At 44.0% G+C, this 23,820-nt stretch overlaps 1 protein-coding gene across 2 annotated transcripts; it reads left to right on the plus strand.

The window, feature by feature from the left end:
- Nucleotides 1-461: 461 nt before the first annotated feature.
- On the plus strand, nucleotides 462-20,595 carry LOC122389191 (hrp65 protein-like). 2 transcript variants are annotated; one of them, XR_006257922.1, is made up of 9 exons: nucleotides 462-883; nucleotides 3,796-4,014; nucleotides 4,239-4,409; nucleotides 4,751-4,881; nucleotides 5,152-5,638; nucleotides 5,807-5,981; nucleotides 6,310-6,350; nucleotides 19,431-19,578; nucleotides 20,438-20,595. XR_006257922.1 is itself a non-coding variant. In XM_043380959.1 (8 exons), exons 1-8 carry the CDS (start codon nucleotides 545-547, stop codon nucleotides 10,331-10,333), a joined length of 1,722 nt encoding a protein of 573 aa, XP_043236894.1. In that variant the 5' UTR covers nucleotides 462-544; the 3' UTR covers nucleotides 10,334-10,900. The 2 variants fall into 2 exon arrangements, 1 of the variants encoding a protein (XP_043236894.1); XM_043380959.1 differs by lacking the exons at nucleotides 19,431-19,578; nucleotides 20,438-20,595 and adding an exon at nucleotides 10,175-10,900.
- Nucleotides 20,596-23,820: the final 3,225 nt, after the last annotated feature.

The following is a 23,820-nucleotide window of genomic DNA, read 5'->3' on the forward strand; positions in this document are numbered from 1 at the left end:
GTTGCCTGTCCAGCCCGGAGGGGGTTGCGGCGTGGATGAGAAGGATTTCAGTATCCTGAGGATAGAAGCACGGAACGGTGTGGTAACCCACTTGATGTTCGACTTATATGTGAGGCGTGAGCTGGGAGTGGGACCAATCTTAGCTACATGTTTTGGTGCAGTAATGCTAGGGATACCAAGCAACAAAGGTTGGGTATGAAAAGTTGCATCTCTACTGGGCACCTACCAAGTTTATACTAGCCCTAGCCCTTCTATCCAAATGATATTTTTGACAAATCTTTACCCATTCTTAACCCCTCTTTTATTTTATTCAAAAAAAAACGAAAATAAAAAATAAAACAAAAGTACCTTTCAATTTGAAATATTTAAGCGGTTTTTGGAAACAAAATCTCAACTAGATTATACTAGAAAATGGTATATCGCTTTTATCGACGCCATTTTCTTTCTCTCGTTTGCGGCGTTGCTCGGTGGACGCGGATCAAGCCGGTGATCGTTAATATTGCCATTTGGTGTTTTATTTACTTATTGCCTATTTATCTGTGTAATGATGGCTGAGACGGACGTTCAGATGCCGCAAGAGAATGCTAACGGAGATCATGGAGGTTCCCCAGCGCGTGGACGCGGCCGGGGACGAGGTCGCGGCCGTGGTGAATTTAGGGGAGGACGTGGAGGAGGCGGTGAATTTAGGGGAGGCCGCGGAGGAGGCGGTGATTTCAGGGGAGGACGCGGAGGAGGTGGTGATTTCAGGGGAGGCCGTGGAGGCGGAGAATTCCGCGGCGGACGCGGTGGAGGGGAGCACCGCGGAGGACGAGGTGGAGGCGGAGAGTTCAGAGGACGAGGAGGATTCCGTGGTGGCCGCGGAGGTGGCCCCAGGAACCCTGAGGTGAGTATTCTGTCACTACTCACTATTAAAGTCTGCATGTGATTGGCCATCTGGTAATGAATAGCAATCAATAGTGTTGATTTCATTTTGATTTTGCTAGAGGTCGTCTTTTAGTTCTTGTCAATTTACTGCAGTGCAAAGCTCATTTTGTGCCGCCTGAGTGGGCCATGCAGGGCCGGCTGGTCAGCTCCCTGCAAGCGTTAATTATTAGCAATGAACAAACTTTTGTATTTCCATGCTTTGTTTGGTGCATGCTAGAGTCTGTCCAGTGGAGCTGGTGCTATAGCTGATGTAGAATTGCTCCCATGGCTGAGGCTGTACCTTCACTACTGTGATACTTTGCCATCTGGCAAGTCTAAATCAGTGGGGCAAACTAGGCTTCTGGAATCAAAAAATGGTGGCATCAAAAAATTGATTCTTCATTTGAAGTCAAAAGCTTACCCAAATGAATAAAAAAATTGATTCCATGCTCATATTTGGTCATGGCTCCTCCCACCAGAATCAAATTACTGATAGTGATGCCTCCATATTTTGATTCCAGAAGTCTAGTTTGCCCAACTGAAATGGTCGCTCTTCCCTATACCAATAATAAGTAGGATCAAAACTGCTCTATAACAGTCCTCCCCCGGCACCTCCCCTCCTAAAAAGTGCAGAGGTGTGTAGTTTCATGTTCCCTTACAGCATCAGCAATACCAGAGTTTTAGTGTGTATTTATAAAATCTGTGACATGTAGTGGTGCAGCTTGTATGATCTGTTAAAAAAGATCATTCATTAACCTCATTGGCTGGTATCCATTTCAAGCCACAAAACTGTGGCTATATTAAAAACTGGCCTAAAGCTTTCACTCCAAGAATTATGTTGCCTTTCTTGCAAGTTGCTGATCAGCTAGGTATCTGTTGCTCATTTACATCATAATTCTGGGAGTCTGATAACTGATTGATCTGGTTACAGGAGTTGATGCAATGTTATATACTTTACACAATGCATGCCCTCTCATTTTGCATGAAATAAACCCAAATGTTCTGACTTATCTGGTATTGATAAAGGCATAATCATCAAATCAACAGCAGGAAAAAATACTGGCAGTTTTCATTCACCCATGTTTCTGCCAAGGTATACTTATTATTATTTCTTGAAGTTTTGAACTAGCTCTTGATAAATTTATGAAAAATGATTTTGGAATGTTTTGCAGAGGCTGTGTCTAAAATAATGAATTTTGATGTTCCTTCACTGTTGATATTTGAAACTGCAATAAAAAATGATTTTTGCAATGGTTTAAAAGGTATTTTCCATATCATGGAAAAAACATTTTCTGATACATAATTAAATTTTTACCAAATTTCTATCCATTAGTCAGAATTGGTCAAAACCAAATTAGTCAGAACCTTTTTAGTGGAAGGATTCACAAGGACAGAGCCAATGCTAAGCAGAGGCCAGCTTGTTGCGTTGGCCCTGCCCTCTACCTACTGAGGCCTGTTTCACTAAAAACTTGCGATTTCAAGTGTTTGAACTTTACAATTCATAAGTATTTTTGCAAACTATGTAAAATCGGATTTCACTAAACTTCATCACCAGCGGCACCTCCGGTAAAAAGAGTTGGTAAATAAACTTGTAAAGTGTAAACAGTAAAATTGTTTTTAATCAAGAACTATAACATGTTACAGATATTGCTTCTTTTCATCAAACTATGTCTAGTATTCATGTCAGAAATTGCAGGAATAAATTAAAAATAATGATGCTGTTTCTGAATGGTATAAATGATAGTTCACAATATCTTATTATTGAAAGAAAATAGCACGTAAAACATTTGACAGCAGAAGACTGTTGAATGCAATTACGGCGCGCGAATGACAAAACATGACGATATTTATTTATTGCTCGTAGCTGGTTCGTAGGGAATGTGCTAAGTGAAAAAGAGCATATAATGACTCAGCATATCATATTTGTTTTAAATAATTGATTGCTTTGCATCATTGCACAAAAAGTAATAAAATTCCAAACGTAGGGGCCACTGGAATTTCGGGTTTGTAAGTACAACGTTTTCTTTCAAGTTTTTGGTCTTCGTGAAACAGAAAGTTTGTGATTTCGATGTTTCTTACAAACAGTTGGTAAATTTTAAACTCAAAATTTATGCCCGAAGGTTTCGTGAAATCCAAATTTCAAATGCTGGTAATTATTTCTTTTAAACTCAGGTTTTTTCTTTGTAATTACACACTTTATTTGTTAGTGAAACAGGCCTCTGATCGTGAAATTACTGGTCTATGGCAGAATTTAGAGTTTGAACATACACAATACTGATGTTCTGTATGCACAATAACCCATATGCACAATAACTGATGATTTGCACTCGCATAGCCACGTACATATGGTCGGCCACCTCACAACTTCTGGCCTGCCACAAACTGCAACCATACCTGTCCAGAGTGTTTTAAGCAATGAGCGGCGCTCGTGCCTCAAACCCCATGCAACTGGTACGTTTGCTCTCACTACACGGAGTCCAAATCTCTACTGACGAGTTACGGGACCGGCGATCAGTATTTACCCAAAATTAAAGATTTGTTCTCATTTTGTTGACAACAACATGTCAATTTATTTTTCAGAATATCTGGAACAGACATCCCATGGAGTAATGTGTACCTTCCAAGTTCCATTCCAATGCTAACCCTTCCTCAGCTATACCCAAACATTTCAGTAGTGTTCATACACTCAAAGCCCTGCACTCAAAGAATATTCAAGAGACTTGCTCCTACCTGCCCTTATGTCTGAACAATAACAACCAAAATGAAAAGGCCCAATCGCTGCACTGCACTGGGGAGAGTGTCAACTAGAGTCAAACCAGTTGAAACCACGGACAAAATCCATCCAATTATTTTGTTTAGCATCTGAATTGATGTTTGGCCGGCCCGTTTCAGGAGCGTATGATGGAGAAGCTGCAGGCCATCGCCGGTCCGACGTATGACCTGCCTGTGGCCGAGAAGGAGAAGAAGAAGTTCACCAACAAATGCCGCCTGTTTGTCGGCAACCTTACCGACGACACCACCATGGACGAGTTCCAGGAGATGTTCAAGGTCTTCGGAGAGATCGCCGAGCCCTACCTCAACCTGGAGAAGGCGTTTGGATTCGTCAAGCTGGTAAGGGGATCAGGCAAAACAGGGTTACTGATGTCCATTGGGTTTCCGGATTCCATCAGTAGCACGGTAAACTCCGTTGTAGTTGTATCGTTATCAGTAGTGTATCGTTATCAGCACTCGTAGATTTGATTGTTTGAATGTTGAACATTGACCGTGAGTGGCGTGTTTCGGTGTACGCTACCCGTCAGCCTGCGGTGTCCTGAGTCCCGGTCTCCTCTTCACAGGACTACCGTGAGAACGCGGAGAAGGCGCGCCAGGCCCTGAACGGCACCATGCGTAACGGCCGGCTGCTCAAGGTGCGCTTCTCCTCGATGGGCAGCAGCCTCAAGGTGAAGCGGCTTTCACCCTGGGTCAGCAACGAGCTGCTCGAGCTGGCCTTCTCCGTGTTCGGCGAGGTGAGTGGCGACTACTGAGCGTGCGGCTATGGGATGACATGACTGATGAGAAGTGGAGGTGGTAGCATTAGAACAAAGTGACATGATTTGGCTTTTTGTTTTGTTCTTGGTGGTGATCTGATTGGTTGGTTGGTGCGCTCTTCTTGGTATTAAACATTTGTTATTTTTTAAGCATCTAAGGCGACCTTTCATAATTTGTTTCATGGTTTCCAGTTCCATTTAATAATTACCTAGTTCCGCGCAGTCACCATGCAACATCTTGAAACCAATTCTTTTAACAGCTTTCAAGGTGCTCCATCTGTATTCTGTTGCTCAGTTATTTAATTTGTGTTTGATTGCAGCTGGAGCGCGTCACTGTTATCGTGGACGAGCGCGGAAAATCGACCGGTGAGGGAATCATCGAGTTCGCCAAGAAGCCGTGCGCTCAGGCGTGCCTCAGCAAGTGCACAGAAAACAGCTTCTTCATCACTGAGTGAGTGCAATCGGGAATCTGTTGGTTCTGTATATCCTGCTGGAGACTTACCAGCTTTCATTTTTGCTGAGAATCTTTTACTCTACCTGTATTTATCGCTCATTTTTTCACCACAGCAGACGTCCTGTGCGAACTCATTTCGTATGCAATTTTGTGTAACGATTTGTTGAAAAAAGGAAATTTGTATTCATTGACGATGTGTTGCTGGTTACAGCTGTGTGTTTCGTCAATGTGGAGACTTCTAATCATTGGCATAATGGCTCGTTTCAGGAGTTTGTGCCCTATCGAAGTGGAGACTCTGAAGGAAGAGGAGGAGGAGGAGGGACTCAGTGAGAAGGTCCTGCCCAAGAAGTACCACGACTACCGGCGTGAGCGCTCTGTGGGCCCGCGGTTCGGCCAGGAGGGCTCGTTCGAGGCCGAGTACGGCGCTCGCTGGAAGCAGCTGTACGAGATGGAGAAGCAGCGCCGCGAACAGCTCGACCAGGAGATCAAGCTGGAGATGGAGAAGCTGCGCGACCAGATGGAGTTTGCGCGCCGCCAGCACGAGACGGAGATATTGCGCGAGCAGCTGCGCCGCAGGGAGATGGAGCAGGAGCGCACCAAGAGTGACTGGGACGCGCGCCAGGCGCAGCGCGAGCAGGAGCGTCGCCGCATGGAGGAGGAGATGCAGCGCCGCCAGGAGTCGATGCAGGCGCGCATGCGCCAGTCCGAGGACGACCTGAAGCGCCGCCAGCAGGAGAACAAACTCTTCATGCAGGTGAGTTCTGCCGCAGCAATCAGCTGAGATATGTGTGATAACGCTACTTACTCATAGGTATTTACGTTTTCCCCGTAGATCATTGTCGTCCAGTTGAAAGCCCATTGCGCAAATCGTTAACTCTTCTCCGAGTTTTCACACTGTGACCGCGTATCTGCTGTGTTGCAGGCGAACGAGCTGAATAGTCTGCTGGACCAGTCGGAGCAGGCCATGTGGGGCGACCAGCGCGCGCCACCGGCCGCCGGCGGTGACCAGGTGCCGCCCGCCGCCGGCGGCTACGGCCAGGCGCCGCCCGGATGGGGCACCCCGCCCGCCGGAGCGCCCGGAGGCTTCGACGCGCACGGTACGACCATTCAGAGTGCTGTCTATTGATGTGTAGTGGGCGGCTGTTCATCCGTAACCGTAGCGATTGGTTTTTAATGGTTGTTCAGAAAATACGTTCATCCCGTACTTCTAATTCAGTTTGTCTGGGGTCAGCAAGCAAGGTCTTTGCTGCCTCTGGCTCGATTCTCTGTTTTGTCTACTGCTGCGAGTCGTGTTTCAGTCTGCGGTCTTGTACCGTGTACAGGATCTCTATGTTGTACCGCGTGTACTGACGTGTGCCATGTTTAGTCCGAGGTTACTTACCACGAATGCTTGTGTCGCAGCTGCTGACCTGTGCCGTGTTTCAGGTGGCGGTCTCGGTCGCGGCGGAGGTCGCGGAGGCGGTCAGGTAGGTGTCAAACCCAGACCAAACGGCACTGGTCGCACTTCAGCCGTGCCACCCACACACCCAAACAAACCGTCAGCTCTTACAAGCTTTAACTAAGGCAAATTATATCAGTAGGTGTGCCTTTTTGGGGTCCTTACTGAAATGAAACATATTTTGATGCAGCTCCCAGGAACTGCACGCAAAATATCCGTAATGAGCTCATAAACCAATATTTGTTTTCTACCTTTAGAGTGCCCTTGACACTCCCAGAGGGATGGGAGTCGATTGTTTACCAGGGTGTCTCTTGCCGGTTTTCATTTTCGTCTCCTTGTGATGGAGAGCAACAGTGCATGAAACTGGGCGGGGCTTCGATATGTCGGATGCAGAGCTTGTCAAGGACACCCGTTGTTTTCATAGCGCTGTTACCCAGCAGTTTTGTCGAGTAATTATTATTCGCCAGCGAGAATGATAGTTCCTTGGAGCTCCTTTATATCATGGAAAAGCGATCCATCTTAAACCAGCTGACAAAGTGAATGGACATTGAGCGAGATGCTGGATGCAAACCGGTTCAGATCACCCTTTGCGGTGATGGCCAAACATATTATGACTTCAACGTTTAGGGGGCGCAAATAAGCTTATTCACGACATGGAACCATATGAATGCTTTTCAATGGTGATGAAACTTTATGCTCCCTAAAAAGGTTATGATGCTTTGGAATGCCATTTACTCCGAGAAATGAAGTAACTGTCAGGAGCGCTGTTGTCGATGGGTATACAGACGTCCATGGTTGCGAAGAAAACGAAGCTCGCTATGAATCGTGCATAATTTACCTTATTATCTACGCATTTTGCCAAATCCGTGCAGCCACCGTATGAAAATGTCAAATACCCCAACACGTCCACCGCTCGAGACGATGTTGCTGTTTTATTTTACACTCTTGTACATCGATCCCAATCAATACCCTTATGTGTAGTTCCGGATGATATCGGATTTGAGTTTGTTTTTTATAGTTATAACTTATAAACGGCACTTCGTATCGGTCCTAAATAAATAAGCAATCCTGCTTCATCTATGCTTATTTATTTATTCCTAAATTAGTCCAACACCTAAGAAATGAGTTTCAAATGTCTTCGATCCGAAAATTTTAGTCTCGTTGTGGTCTTTGGCTACGGCTGCACGGATTTGACTGATGCATGAAACTTTTTATAGCGGATGTGGTTACAAGCGTTTATATAATGAAAACAAAGCATCGCACATACCTGCTTAGGTGAAAGCTGTCTTTATTGATTAGCTTTGTCCATGTAACAAAGAACGTGGACTTGATTCCTGAGATATCCGGGCTGGAAATGACCAATTGATACCCCCTGACTGGGGTTTGGTGAAACCATTTATTGACCCTATGGGGTTATTTATCGAGATAGATTGGCGATAATTATTGATACGAGGGTTGATCAACATTGAAATGACTGGCAATGCACAACTGTGGAACTACGTCTCCACTTGGGACGACCGTTATAATGGTGGTGTTATGAGGAGAATGCCGTGTAATTGTCTGACACGATGTGACTGATCAGATAAGCACAAAGTGAAAATAACCTCTACCATGATTGACGATGACAATGTGGAAGTGGTGGGATAAGGTAGAGAACGTATGCGCTACACTCCGTGCTAAGTGAAGAAAGAAAGATAGCCTAACATCTGTTTACATTCTTGCACCGCTCGTACATGGAAAATGAAGGAAAAACAAGGCCCATGTTCTTGAAGTCTTTACATGTCCGTCCTCCACTTGACTAAAGAACTCAAAGCATTGACATTAACCCGGTCCAATGGAACTATACTTCTCGCTGTAGGGTGTCCTTTGCAAGCTCTGAACAATTTATATATCTTAGTGATGTTGTTTAATGACATTCATTTATTTGAATGTATGCTATGGTATTGAATCGTACATTGTATGTTATTACGTCATAGTATTTGTATAATCTGACTTTGAACATTTATGTTGCAGTGCTCTGCTCAGCTGATAACAGTGTTATATGACGCTCCAGAAACAGAACAGACTTATGATAACATTTTCTTAAGCGCTATTTGTATGCCCATCTTCAAATGGTTTAGCTGTAGATTTGAGAACTTACGGTCGCCATTGTATTTCTCGGGCTCAACAAAGTATAATCCAAAGGGGAAATGACACAGGCGGGTTTAATGACACCAGCATGTCAGACATTTGAAATCAAGCTCTTCAATGAGCTCTTGCGCCCTGAATCTCAAATCAGCCATGCTTAATGGCAAAAGGTTTCGTAAGCGTCTTATCTGGATCGAATGAGAAGAGTTCCTTACCTCGGCTACTATTATCACGTATCAGGATTATACTCAATACTGGATGCAGCGTAAAACATTACGATGCTCATGGTTTTTCTTCACATTGTTATACCTGCCAATCGCCTTTCCATTCCACCGTTTTGATTGGGTATTCTGTGCATCATTTTTGTCTCCGTTTCTTCCTTTTTTCATTGTTGTTGTTATTTCTTTTGGCTTCCTCTCGAGTGAGAGTCCACACCGAATGTCATGCATCGCTGGGTTTGATCGTATTTAGAGTAGCCATTTTATGTACTTTACTGGGGAGTTACGGTTGCATACTGCTCGATTTTTTCAGAATTTTGGGTGGGAAATCACCTAATAAGGAAAATATTTAATATTTTCATACCGAAAATCAGGAAAAGTGGTATTATTTCATCTGTGAAAAATGTTTCATGCATTCGAACAGCAAGGTTGCATTGATGCATCCACATCCTTTTCTCTCAGCTTCTGTCAAGATCCTAATATCCGACTTTATCCTTTCCTATCAAGATCTTGCTTAATTAATGAGCCTTAAAAATGGCGCTACGCCCTTTTGCGAAATACTTCAGGTACATTTTTACTTCCCTTTTTTCTCATCCTAGGATTTTTCTGCTTTAGCTCACTCAACCAAAATAAAATTTTAGAACAGTGGTTGCATTTCGGGCGAATATAAACATTGCTGGGTTTTGGTATAGACGCATTATTAGGCATGCGCACATACCCGTCCTCTTTTGGACATGCATGAACGTTGAACATCGCAGAACTCGCACTCATAGTAGCAAAACGATTATGGAACTTGGGGCTAGATCTTATTCGTTTCAGGTCCTGTATCCCTTCAAAGTATCATCTGATGAAATCCAAGCAAGGATTTCGAAACCTGTTTAAATCGCTGCCTCTGAAGAAGCAGATTTTCTGCGGGTTTCCTATCTGGTTCCTTAGGCAAGAAACATGTCACGCTACACTACGAATGCCACTCCATCTCTAAGTGACATTGATAGATGGTGCATGTATGAGATTGTGTATTTCGCGCAAAGTAGGACTTTCAAGTCCTTAAAACACTGAAAATACTACAAAATATGGGAAGTTTTTTCCTCAATGGGTAAAAAAAGCAATTTATCAACACGGTAATCTCCATATTACCATCCGTATGCAAGTTGAGGCATTTCATCACATTAACATTTCATTCCTGAAAAAGAAAACGCATTGACGCCTGACGGTGACTTAGGAATAACTTGCAACGCATTCTGAGGTGTGTTACACATTTTATTTTGAATTCGACTATTTTCTATTACATTTTACAACTGGTCCAACCCAGAGACATAAAACAAAGCCCTGAGAGTAGAATGGCGACTGCGTCTGTTCTGTTTCTGGAGTCGGGGAAGGGAAAAATGTACCGTGCCCGCTCCGGTCGGCCTCGCTGCCATCACCCCAAGTTGACGTTGGTCGTGTTCTCTCTCTTTTTCTCCCCGTCCCCGCGCGTGCCTGGCATTCTGTGCCGCCGCCGCGCCAGGGCGCCGGGATGGATCAGGGCTATGGCGGCCGCGGTCGTGGGGGCGCCCCGGGAGGCTTCCGCGGCGGTCGAGGGGGCTTCCGGGGCGCTCCCCGAGGGGGCCGAGGCAGGGAGGCCGAAGGAGACGACTTTCCCAACAAGCGCCCGCGCATGTTCTGAGAGGTGGCCACCGCGACAGCAGTGCAGACCCACCAGGCAGGGCTGAAGAGGTGGCCCTAGCCATGCCGAGCAGAGCCGCCGGGGGCGAGCTAACAGACATTTTTGATGGCGACCTACGGCCGCCGGCAGACGGGACGGTCTCGGCGGCCGGCGCGGCCGCGGCCGGGTGTGACTTTGTGTCATGTTCAGTGTTAGATGGGTAGAGATACCGTAAACGAAGCGAGCACTTTTTATTCATATTTTGTGACATTTTTCATTTGTTTGAACCTATTGAAACACTCATCAGGTAGAGGAACTTTCCAATTGCTAGGAATGCACGATATAAGAAACAGTATCCAGAAACCGGTGGACAGCTACAATTAAAGCTACGAGCTAAGGCACGAGCGTGCATTACAAATACGTGCAAAACGATGAGGTACATCAACGTCATACGTTTCAGACCTCGAGACGTAATATCCAGTACTCGCATTCACTAGCGTAATATACTTCTGTAAATATTGTCATGATGCGTGTGCTATCATTTCGCCGAATAAACAAAATGCTGAAGGTACGTAGATACCACCAAAATGTTGTGTTCCATTATATCCTCTCGTAAGACCCCCATGTGCGAAGGGAGGAGAGAACCCCTTCTGCAAAGCATGAATGAAGTAACTAGTATTGCTCATTCAGATGTGAGGTATGTATTGCGTAAGGTAAAGTAAAGACATGGCATCGAGACAGAATGGTGCCGAATTCTGCCTGGTACGTATCTCTTGAATCGTTCATACAGTTGTGCAACCCATCATGTGAAGTCATTTTGAGTTGCCAGTAGAGCGTTTGTTCTTTTTTTCATTTGTTTGGTCAACTTTGTGTAGATGTTTTATCAGGCGAGAATGTGCCTAGAATCGGGCCATTGGATAATCGCGGCTCGTTTTGCAGGTAAGCTCAAGCCCCCCGATCAGGAAATTCAGGATAGATGGCAATATTTACTCTCTCCATGGATTGATCCTGAGCTTTCTCTCGTACTGGTCCAGAGAGAAGAAACATGAATTCGACAAAAAAGTCTGACTTTTGAACGGCTTTTGGTACGTTACTGTTTTGTCAGGTCAGGTCTGTTCTAGAATTTTTTTCATAAAAAGGTAGCACAAAACATTAAATTCAGAGACATCGAAGAAAACTTTGTTGAAGAGTATCCAGCTTTAAAAGGAGGAATATACATTTTTTATGCGACAAAATGGAATGTCGCATCGTTGTCATTTGCGAAGTATTTTTCGACCATTACTATCAGCCGAAGTGACCGCTCCGACTGCCTCGACACTTCGTAGCTGGTGAAGATGAGGTTGATGCATCCAATCGCTATGGTCGGTTGATGCTGATTTCTTTGGGGTGGGTTTTTTAAGTGCCGAGCTTACGAATGGAACAGTTTGTTATGACATCATACATGACATTCGTTTTTCAGATCAGTCTGCACTTCATGACCTGAGGTCTTCCACAGGATCGAGATTTTCAACGTGATGGCGGGCGGTAATGATACGAGGCACCGTAAAAACGCCCCAGTATGTGGTAACAGGGATTACCAAGTGACCTTCGACATAACATCCGAGCACATTAGCTACGTTGGTTCAGAAATACCATCATCTTTCCCATCGTTCTTAGCCCCATCGAATTCTGATGGTCTAGAAATTGACTCTTCTTCACATTAGTCTAAACTGGCATGTTTTCGCATAGTGTCACACAATAGTACCATGGTATCATTTAGAAGCACTTTGTGAAGCCGAATCATTGGTATGCCATTTAGATGCATTTTCATTGAAGCATATACCTACTGATACCTTTTCAGTGTTCAGACTAAAAACTACAAAGACCAATGCTCAAAAACCATGATCGACATACCATCCGGAGCTTTATGAATATTTTTTTTCAAAAAGATGTTGCATAAATAAACTAAACTGCATCGTGTTAAGTGATGTTGCAAGTGTACACTTGTGATATATCAAGTTTAACTAATGTTTGATGGGCACTAAACAATCGGATGGCTCGGTACGTCTAACAGGGATATTACCGAGGGAATCTTCAATCTGTGTCACCAATGTTTCCGCTTTTCCTATTAAGCTCGATAATCCTGGGTGACTTCGTGTAATTATTTGCATAAACATGGGCATGCGTCGTATATTGGCTAGCACCGACCATGCACCAAGTGTGCTTGCTCTCTTCATTTCCTGACATGCTTCCAATATTTTTGTCCATAAGTAATTACATAGATGCATGCTAGACACCCTGTATTTTCTCAGTTCTTCTAATGACTATGCTCTTCTAATGTTATAAATGATGTAGGTACGTAACAGACATGTGCTTGGATCCGGAAAAATGGATCTGAGATCCGATCCCATGGATCCCGATCCGAGATCCATTCAGATCATAGATCCAACCCCTCAATTTTGTCGAGAGATCTACTGGGATCATAGATCTGACCCTTCAATTTTGTCGCTAGATCCACTCGGATCATAGATCTGGCTCCCCAATTTTGTCGTGAGATCCATTGGGATCATAGCTCATAGGTGCTCAAAATGTTAACAACTTTCTTTCATAAGAAGTTATGAAGAATACCAAAGTATGGTTAGAAACAATCTTATACAAAGACCATATTAGTAAAGGCATCCAGTTACATTATACAGAATACAAAATAAAGGAGGCTCATGAGTCATGATGGTCACAACTTAAGAGAATTGAGTGACATGAAGATTGTTCACAGTTCACATACCAACAGAAAAGTTTGCATTAACAATTAACATAGAGGTAAGTCAAAGTAATGACTAATGAACAATACATAACTAGGTACCTACCACATCACAATTCATGTTAGAATCTACATAATGATATTGATAAGACAATCTCATTGATCTTGCATTAGACAACCATGAGGCTTTCCAGTTTCCAGCTACCACAATTGATTGATAAACAATAAAAGATGATACTGACACATGTGGCTTGGTTAGGTAAAGGTATTTCAATCTATTGAAAGAAATATTTGATAAAATAAACTGAGATATAAACAAAAGTATAAAAATATTCAACAGCCTGCGGAAGCGATGGGAAGCGAAATATCAATTGTAATGGCCTTGGATATTTACCGTAAAATGAATATTCAGTATCTAAATTGAACTCGTGACGTCATTTCAAATAACAAATGAGCTAGGCGTTCTACCTTCGAGTATAATGAAAATAAATAAAAAATCAAACTGGAAGTTCAAAAGTCTGGAGCTTTTTTTTAAAGAATGTTCATTTTGTCTGCCTCACATAATTTTACGATACGATTGTTTGTGAATATCATCTTTGTAGTGTTGAATTTAATGACGTAAACGTAAGCTGAAACGGTATTATATGGCCCTGAGCGGTGTGCGCCTTGCATCTTTATTTTATTCATTTTTCAAAAGAATAACAATATCTTACGTCATTAGTTAAAGGTAGACTGCCACCTTTTTTTCACAAAACGGTTTTCACTAGAGCTGAGCCACCTATGTCCCAGACTGAAGTCGGTTTTCCGAAATTCGAACCCGTTTGCGAGAAATCGGAGACCAAAGTTCAGTTTGATGCCATTTTTTTAGTCCAAGAAAACCGACATCTCTACTGTTTATCGATAACTTTGAAACATGAATTTTCTCATCTTTTGGTAAATATATGTCAAAACTTTGATTGTTTCGAGATCAGAGAAGAATTTTGGAGTGTCAAAATAAAAGTTAAACTTATATATTCAGTAGTTCATTTTTTCCAAAAAAGTGTGGGAAATGGGGTTTAACATGGGCCAGACCCATTCCAAATGAGCCATGATTTTTAAATGTTTTACGAACTTAATAAATGCAAAATAAATTAAACATGGCCAATTTCTTATGAAATCATATATTAGTAAATCATAAAATACTTCACTTTTTCAAATAAAATGTAATAATCTTATGACCTTGAAGTCTAGTGATGTGTAAACATTGTCGCTAGACATTAGCCGATTGATAATTGTATGATAATCGACAATTTTTTTCGCGATTCACGTGATGATACTTTGTCAGGTGAATTCTAAAATTTTGTTTTGTCCAGGGAATAAATCATAGGCCGATCTGAGAAAACTTTTTGAAGGTGGCAGTCTTCCTTTAAAAAAAGCCTATTACGGGGAATCTTTTGGAATCATAACGGGCTTGGTCAAATTAAGATTTTTCATTGGTCAAATGATAATGACGTAATAAACCCATATTGCCAAAACGTGAGCTGTGAATTTCGTTTGTCTTTTTTTGGGAGGCTCTCTCATAACAAAAGCACAGCATGGCACCACACGTGTGGCACGATGCCAAAAGTGGCCAAAAGTAGGTAATCTGAAGAAGTTGATGCCATTTTTGAACTTGTAATTTTATTAGGAAAGTATTAGAGGTTGGTTGCTATTCTTACTAAATCGAAATTGTGTTGCACATACTAATAGGTCATATGAACATTCTGGATTGGGATTTCATACCTGGCAGAAGTGGATTGCTGGATTATTTTTTAACAAAACTGACCTATTTGGCTTCCAGGTTTGATTTCCTAACATCTGTCCATAGGCGGCAGAACAGGGGGGGGTGGCACCAGGGTACAGTCCCCCCCCCCATAGATTTTGGCATTTTAGCATTAGCCCTACTGGCGTTGCAGAAAGAATGTGACCAAAATGAAAATCTGCAGTGCCCTGCTGCCACTGCATCTGTCTGTACTGTTTGTTCTTTGAATTAAAGTGGCTGTAGCTTGTTGATAAGATTGTCATCAGTGCTGTCATGAAAAAGTTACAATTGGTCACAAAAAGTAGCAATATGCATGTACTTGGTTTATTTTAAACGTAGTACAAATGTTGTTTATTTAAATTCAAATTTAATGATGATACCTTATGATCACAAGTGGTCTTAACCAATAACCATGTCCACAAGTGGTAATTCTCAATTGTATTGCACTGTAAGGCGTACAATTATGTAGGATAAGGGTTTCATTGGCTACATGTTGTCGTGAGATCCATACAGATCATAGGTCCTCCACAAATTTTTGCCCGCTGGATCCACAGAGATCATAGATCCGACCCCTAAATTTTGGCGAGAGATCCATTCAGATCATAGATCCAACCCCTGAATTTTGTCAAGAGATCAACTCGGATCATAGATCCAACCCCTCTATTTTGTCGAGAGATCCACTGAGATCATAGATCCAGCTCTCGGATCCAAGCACATGTCTGGTACGTAACATTTTAGCGGTGGTGACTAGTAAGGGCCAGAAATGGCCACGGCGGTTGGCGCACCGCCTTAGTCGTAGAAATTGTATATTATGCAAACAAATGATGGGCTCATTTTCAGGCTGCATGTTTGCTTTACTGTAAGGTTTCGGTAATGGGCGTCGATAACCTTGCTCTCCGGATGTCTCAAACCCCAAATCATCGATAATCCTCTAGTTCGGTTTCCGTGATGGTCCAGCGGTGTTGCGGTTGCGATGCTACTGTAAAGCAACTGTACTGCAAAAGACAACAAGCATAGCATGATTGAATTCGTGCTTTTTATTTATTGCTTACACTGTTGGAGACGTTGCTGATACAAGTTAGAACAGACCGAACATTTACCTCTGGTTGTGATATGGTTGTCACCTATATCCTATGTGTAACGAAGAAGCACCTGAGGGTACAACTTCATTAGGCATTTTAGACATTCAATACGAATGTGCCAAAGCACTTCAAACGCTTAACAATGCTTCCACGCCATATTGTACTGATTGTGGTGCTTCGATCTATATCTGTTGTGAATCAGCTTATCTTACATGTGCGATGTATTTCCCTCGGCATGTATTTATTCCGCTGGTTACTTTTTTGATGCATGGGAACGTCCCACACCTGTCTTACATACCTAAATTCGTCAAACCTAATTTGATGGGCCCATGATGACCATGTTTTACGCCCCGTGCATCAATCAAAACCACTGTCTATTATAACGTTTCGTATAGCATGGCTGACACTTGTTAGCAAGTACGAAGCAAACAAATCGATTATGTCATTGGATCCCAGACAGATAACTAAAGTCGCGATAGTGGAGGCCTGCAAATGTCACAAGTCTATCAATCTCAATGAACGCTACGACAGAGAGGTTATTGAATTGATAACTGGGGATCGCATATGATATGCATGTTCGGGATAACCTGGCGTCTCGAATGGTGTGAATGTGTTGGCATCTGCAACAGTATCACGTTCGAATATCCTGACTTCAAAGCTAAGCAATGCAAACCTTTCCATATTTCAAGGATGTTTGATCTTTCAACCCCTTCTCTTTGGGCTAGAATGCCCTCCTTTTTCTCCATCGCATTCGCAATAAATCATCTGAGGCGCTTCAAATGTCATGAAATAACCTTGAAATGCCATGAAGGAATAATGAATAGACAGTAGCACGTCGTATTTCCAGATGCATTTATTCTACCACATGGAAGTTTTGAAAAGCTGGCGATGCCGAATGTTGAACAGCATGCACTGGAGACGTAAGATTTGAGGATTGGTATTTATTCGGCTGCCCTGAAACTAGACCGGGGTGGGGCCAGGTGCGTAATATGCGACAACATTGTTGCACGTACGCCAAGTCTTATAAAATGAAATTCATAGTGTGTCTGGAATGTAAAGACGACAGTCAAACTATTAAAAAAAAACTCACAAATGCCATTTTTGAGGTAAAAAAATGGCATAAGTATCTTGTCATTTTTCGTTTCCAGATACAACAGATAACCCGGACATTTGTCTTTGGATGTAATACTGTTTCACTATTTGCATATTTGAATTTTGAGTTTTTCCTGAACCTCATATTTTATCGACAAAAATTTATTGAAATGTAGAATTTACCAAATTTATTTGCAGATAAATTATGAAATGGATGATTAGCCTTTCATATTTTATTTCATTGTATCAAAATTGTAGGTTCATCTCCCGTACTCAAAAGCTCCTTTTCATCTCGATCCCAGACTCCTCGTATATTTTATCTTCCCGTGCTTCAGTTTTTCTCCATTGTTCTACCTGCCCTGAACCTGTATCCTTCTGTTGTACTGGATCCCTACCTGGTTCTTTGACCACGCATCACTAGGCAATGCCGTATGAGAGCGGAAGGAGCCGCCGAGGCCGAGCTGGCGATGTCTACCCATATGCAGGCGCCCCAGCGGGCCTAGAAGAGACCTAATACGGAGACACAGTTGCCTCACTGGAGCGGCGCCGCACTTGGCGCTGCCACCGTTGAATCTTCTCTCAGGGGTCACGGCAGCACTCTGACCCAGGACAGGTGAGATAAAGAGAGAAATGTGGAGGTGTTCGGATAGATAGAATGACGGTTCTTGCCGTCGATTATGTAGCCACAGCTTACTCCTCGTTGATATACGATTACTATGACTGTTTTGCCGACGTACTAAGAATGAATTAAGCTGACGTTCACTTATCTGCTTATATTTTCCTTCTTATCCCCTGTCGGACTGTCACTTTGTGTGTTTTACCAATGTACCATCTTCTTAATGACCACGGGAATGTTTTGAGCACTACATGAAACATGGATGACGTGGGAACATGCTACTTTGGTGGACGAATGCTTACCGATGCGGCATTGGGGTGACATGTATGAAAACATGCATTGGGAACATGAGAGTGGCAAGTTCCTCTCGCGAGATCCATTACCGTGCTGACACGGACTAATCAATTTCCCCTGGGCGTGAGAAGCAATCGGTATTGTTTGAAACATATCGAGATTCCGTTTAGGGCCAAATAATGATGTTCAGTAGGTGACCTTAAAATAAAGTCGCATCAGTGCAAACAATAGCAATGGTTTGAACCATGCATATTTGAATAAGTTGGGAGGGTTTATGGTGGAAATGCATGTGCATTTCAATACTTTGAACTGATTATATGAAAGCTGGTTGACCCGGGTAACCATCTGGCTGGTTGGCTCACATATGCCTGAGCTCGATAGTCTTGTCTTGACTTAAACATTTTTGATTAAAGACCTTTTAAGAAATTGATATGTTGGGGAAACAACGGAATTGGGATGTTTGATCGACGTCATTGAATTATGCCGTCCTCTGAACGTTGAAACATCAATGAGTATCCCGGAGACATGCCATAAGTTTGGGAGGTCTGGAAAGGCAAAGAAATCGAATGTCATCCTAATCATGGATTGTATGAGATGCTACGGCAACTACGGCTCAAAGCTGAATGAGGATGGGCTGAGCCAGTGAACAATGGATGGTGAAATCTACTTACTGAAAAATGGTACTCATCACCTTGCCAACTTCCTCAGGACAACCTCCTTACTAAGAGTTAAATTAACTTTTTTTTTCGGATTATGTTGCAGATCGTTGGCTAACCTTTTCCTCACAACAGTACATTATGTTTAGTTGCCCATTTCCCTTGATTTTTACTGCCATTTTTCATCCAATTATCTCGTGTCGCGATGATTCCAAGCTTGCAGGCTGTTTTCACTAACCCGCTGTCCTTGCGTAGCGCCTTTACCACACCCATTATCATACCTAAGAAGGGGTTGGGCTGTTAATTTGGAAAATGCTACTCACAGCTTTCGAGTTGCGCTGAGTTACCGGAATGCGCGATTCACTGAGTTAGCACCATTCGTTAAATGAAAAAATACGCATTGGATATGTGGGTGATATCTGGCCCATATATGACCATATTTGGTCGACAATGATGGAAAGTCGGGGCATTCGCACTTGACGTTTTCTGAGCGTTGTGTTTTTTCATTAGGTAGGGCCGTAACGCTAAAAAAGAAACCGCCACGAAGCGGGCGAAATGCATTCAATCGCGCATCCCTACATATTTGTAACAGCGCCTGACGCTGTTTGACGGAGGGGGGGGGGGGGTGAACGCCGGGTTGACATAGACTCGCCTTTGTCCTGCACGTTCCTCGTCGCTTGATGGCAAGTGTCCAGAGTTCTTCTTTGTCAACAGTAGCCTTAGTGTCATTACAATAGTCAAATGTTGATTGAATCTAAACCTGTTAACGTAAATCCAATGACGTTACTGATCGTATGTCTTGTATCCCTGTCTCCCGTCTCTATGCCGCGCGGTCCGCTAACTCTGTCTATGGTGCCGCAGCTGGTGGGTGTCGGCTGAGCCGGGCTCGGTCGATGTCCTGACCCGACCTGACCTGAGCTGAGCACTGCTGCGGCTGCCGCGCGCCGTACCGCTGCCACGGGGCAGCTCTGAGCTGCCAGTCGGAGTCCGAGGGACGCTGCTGAGAACGGTGAGCATCCGTCGGTACAGGGGAACTTAGGTGTCACCGTGGTTTTAAGGGTTGTGCTGACTGTTTTGTTGTTGTTGTTGTTGTTGTTTAAGAGGCGTGTTTGTGACGTTGGAACTTCGTGCGCTGTGTGACTTCTAGATGAATTACTATGAACGTCAAACCGCTTGAGACCCCACTTTTTTGCGATAATTTTTAAATGCGTCAACTCTCGTTGACAATATTCTGGCAATGTGTGTTTCAGAACCTGCCGAAACTTTTATTACTAAGGTATTTTGACGCCAAACGATTATGGAAGGTACTTCTCATTCACTCGTAATGCTAAGGTCAATTCAGGCCCGGGCAGAGGCTTGTGCTCGGCCACACTCGAGCCCCGCCACCAGCGCCATCTGCTCTAAATGCCATCTACTAGCGCCCGCTACCGCTACCAGCTACCGCCCACCATCAAGCCTGAATGGAGCGAGGGACGCGAGTGACCGGTCGCCGGGCAAGGAGCGCCGGAGGGGTAGGGCGGAGCTTAGCGCTGACGTCATTACGTGGCTCCGCCCCATGAGCGCGTAGCCTCTACCCAAACAGCTGATTCGTTCCGTGAAATTTAACATTACCAGTGAATGAGAAGTACCTTTCATAATCGTTTGGCGTCAAAATACCTTAGTAATAAAAGTTTCGGCAGGTTCTGAAACACACATTGCCAGAATATTGTCAACGAGAGTTGACGCATTTTAAAATAATCGCAAAAAAGTGGGGTCTCAAGCGGTTTGACGTCCATAGTAGTGTAGGGTAAAAGAGGATGATATCGATGAATCCCCCACCCCGCATCATCAAATGTCGGGCCAAGTATGACGCTACGCTTTTGTTTCAGGCTCCGTCGAACAACGCTACCACCCAGGCGGAGACCACCGATCCCGCCTCAACCAGCCGTGTGAGAAGAGGTGTCTGTTCACACCACAGTCACACAGAGTGAAACGAGTCGACATTTGTACCGGTCTGCGTTCGCAGTCCAAATATATGCCGAAATCACATGTTTTGTGTTTGCCGTGACATTTGTCGCATCTTGTAGCTATTCGAATGAATACGAAAGTACGAATTGCATCGGGTGGACACATATGGGCCTTCCATCTATTACAATTTCACCTCACACATTCACATACTCTGGAGTAAATGGACATCGCACAGGTTTCCATAACGGGTGTTGTCTTCACAAGACTATAGGTGAGCCATAAAGATTTACCCATCGATAAATTCACTTTATTTCCAAACGGGTTGGCGTAGGTATGCCATCTTTTGCACATATGTCGCAAATTTGTCTCCAATCCTGACAGTGTAGCTCATTTTGTATATGCTCGTCCACTGTCTCTGCTACGCTCCTGAAATGCGAGGTCGTCTTAACGCACATCCGCCGCTCCTGAAATTCAGGAATCACCACTGGGTGTTGGCTGCTTAACCCGCGCACCGACGGGGGTCTGCGCCAACTTCGCACCGACGGGGGGGGGGGGGGCGGATGACCGCCCCCCCCCCCCTGAGATCTCGAGAACGAAGCAAGATAGCGACAAGCGGCAAACGGCATCGGATACGCACGGTCAAGATCTACAATTTTTACTAAGGTCATTTTCAGGTCAGGTCAAAGATGACGTCACAGGGGTCGAAAAAGTCAAAATGGAGGCGCTAGATATGGAGAGAGTTTTTCTCGAATAACTTTCGAATTAGTCAAGATAGGAACAAACTAAGGGCATCATCGTAATCCTCTCGTCAATCCGCATCGAATGATATATATGTTGACCTCGAAAGGTCAAGGTCAAAGGTTGACCTCAGGTCACGTGACCTCGAGGTCATCATGTATGTCATTCGATGCGTCTTGACGAGCTGAACACAATGAGACCATCCACGCGTCTGTATCTTGTTCCTGTACGGAGTTATTGGCCAAAAACCTGTGGTGACCTTTGATGACGTCACATGACCTCACAGCTGCCCAACAGCAAAACAGACCTCAAGGTAGTGAAGGTTGATCGTATATGAAGTCATGTATGGTATATGGGGCCATTCCGACCCGTTTTAGTGGTAAAAACAGGGAGTTGATTTTTCCCCCATTGACTTATAATGGGGAGGTCGCGAAATTGACCTGACCTTAGGTCACCGATATCAAAATTCCGAGATATACAAATTGTAGCTACTAATGACCTAATAACATCCTGCGACTTTCAAAGGCCTCCGACATCTACTGTAGCTCTGGCACGGTGACAAAGTTGCAAAAAAGTGGCTTGAGGTTGGGTCATTCAAAGTGACCTGGTGACCTGACCTTGAAAGGTAGGAGGTTCAAACTTGCACACCATGTGTAAAAGTGATGAGGGAATAGTCATACCAAATTTCGCGGCGCTACGCGCCGCGGTTTTCCCGCTATTCGCGAAAAACCTCAGGGGGGGGCGGATATCCGCCCCCCCCCGTCGGTGCGCGGGTTAACACTCCTTGGTCTAAAGAATGCTGGGCACAATTTATCCCCGACTTCAGCCCCACGGGCTTCGCAAACTGAAATATCCTGAAAACCCGACTCTACCGAGTCCCTGAAACACCGCAAATGACACGGCGCAGCATTGTTATAGCATGGGTGATCGAGGAAAATAAGTGAAAAAAGACTGTGCGGCGGCCGCGTGCCATAGTGCTCTTGCGTCTCGGGCGCGTAACGTGAGAAGAATGCAAGCATACAGAAAACAGACAACATTTATTAGCAAAGGAGATGACGTTGTTAAATGTATGTAAAAGATGCCATAGCTATGTCAGCGCGCCTTGAATCAAAGTTAAATTTTTGATGGGTAAATCTTTATGGCTCACCCTGTATGTACAGGGTGGAAAGTAATTACGCGAACATGTATTTTCTTACAATTTCGCCTGTCAGTGGAGATTTTGCATGAGCGCGGGCTGTTATGGAACATGACTGGTCGTGTTTGTTGTCGCCTCATCTAACAAAAGTGACCTTACTTTGAAAAATGACTTGGAAGGTCTACAACACCTCTCGGCTTCGAGTGGTGCTGACGCCATACGCTGCTCAAGACCAAAATGGGCAAAGAGATCAATTTGAAGTTGCCAGGGAAAGCGTTTGTGATTATTTTGGCTGGATTGGTGCGGAAGGGACTCGGAACGGTCTCGGCACCAGCATTACTCAATTACACGTTTGGTTGAAGCATAATAAAACTTAAGAGGACTTAAAAAGCAAAGCCGTTGGCGGCAGTAAAACCTCGGCGAATTCAGGCGCCGAATGGGTGGTCACCATTTCCGCGACCAAACGACAACAGTCGACCCGAAAACAGGCGAAATGGTTTACTTTGGCCGGGTACCCCATCTAAGATATCACGATTCATGCATAAATCCGTGAAAATTCGAAAATCAAACCGTACAAACAATCGAGATGGCCAAAATTCATGAATTAACAGCAGGATTGTCAATTTAAGTTTTCTTAAGACCGCCAAACCTGAACAGAGGAGGACAGGCAGCTGGCTTTGTGGTTGGGTGAGACATCTTCGAAGCTATTTCATCCGTCAAACCTGCAGAACAACGCGTTGGGGGCTGCTGATGCGTCCGACGTCCCGCCCGTCCCAACCTTCAAACATCCGGCAAAGGAACACACATCAGCGTGTTATGAGCGCCCGGATGGTGTCAGAATTGCATGTAGTGACCAACAAGGCCACAAAAAATAAAGTATACAACTAGTGGAACATCCTTCCAGACGAGTCTCTTTATCTAATCCATCAATGCACCAAAAGGGGCAAAATGATTGAGCGCACTTTTGTGCCCAACGCAAAGAAACTCTTCTTCATGATTGATAAAGTCCTTCCTCTCACGGCCAAAAAGACGCAAGACTGGTGCTTTGAGAACCCGTTCTTCTTCTGGGCATATAATGGTCAATCTGGGAATAGCCCAGACCTCAATTTGATCAAAAATATCCAGGCGACTCTTCAGGAGAGCGTCTAAGAGCTGCTAGTAGCCACTAACATCGATTGCCTCACCAGACAGCTCCAGGAGGCGTGGACTAAGCTTTGGCCAACAGTGCTTGACATGCTCATGTCAATTATGCCTGAACGCCTTTGTCAGTGTATCGCACATAAATAGGAATATATGAAAAGATGAAATTTTCATGTCACCGCCGCTTTTTCCATTGCTATAAGACGAAAAAGTATGTTCGCGTAATTACTTTCCACCCTGTATAGCATTGGGGAACCCTCGACGGCGGAATGGTGACAGGAGCGCCACGGA

This window comes from Amphibalanus amphitrite, unplaced genomic scaffold, assembly GCF_019059575.1.
Source record: "Amphibalanus amphitrite isolate SeventyFive unplaced genomic scaffold, NRLGWU_Aamphi_draft 000347F_arrow, whole genome shotgun sequence".
Taxonomy (NCBI): domain Eukaryota; kingdom Metazoa; phylum Arthropoda; class Thecostraca; order Balanomorpha; family Balanidae; genus Amphibalanus; species Amphibalanus amphitrite.

Coding starts and splice junctions, on each gene's coding strand:
- LOC122389191 (XM_043380959.1), top strand. CDS start 545: ATGATGGCTGAGACGGACGTTCAGATGCCGCAAGAGAATGCTAACGGA. Junction 4,015..4,238: donor CGTTTGGATTCGTCAAGCTG/GTAAGGGGATCA, acceptor TCCTCTTCACAG/GACTACCGTGAGAACGCGGA. Junction 6,351..10,174: donor GAGGTCGCGGAGGCGGTCAG/GTAGGTGTCAAA, acceptor CCGCCGCGCCAG/GGCGCCGGGATGGATCAGGG.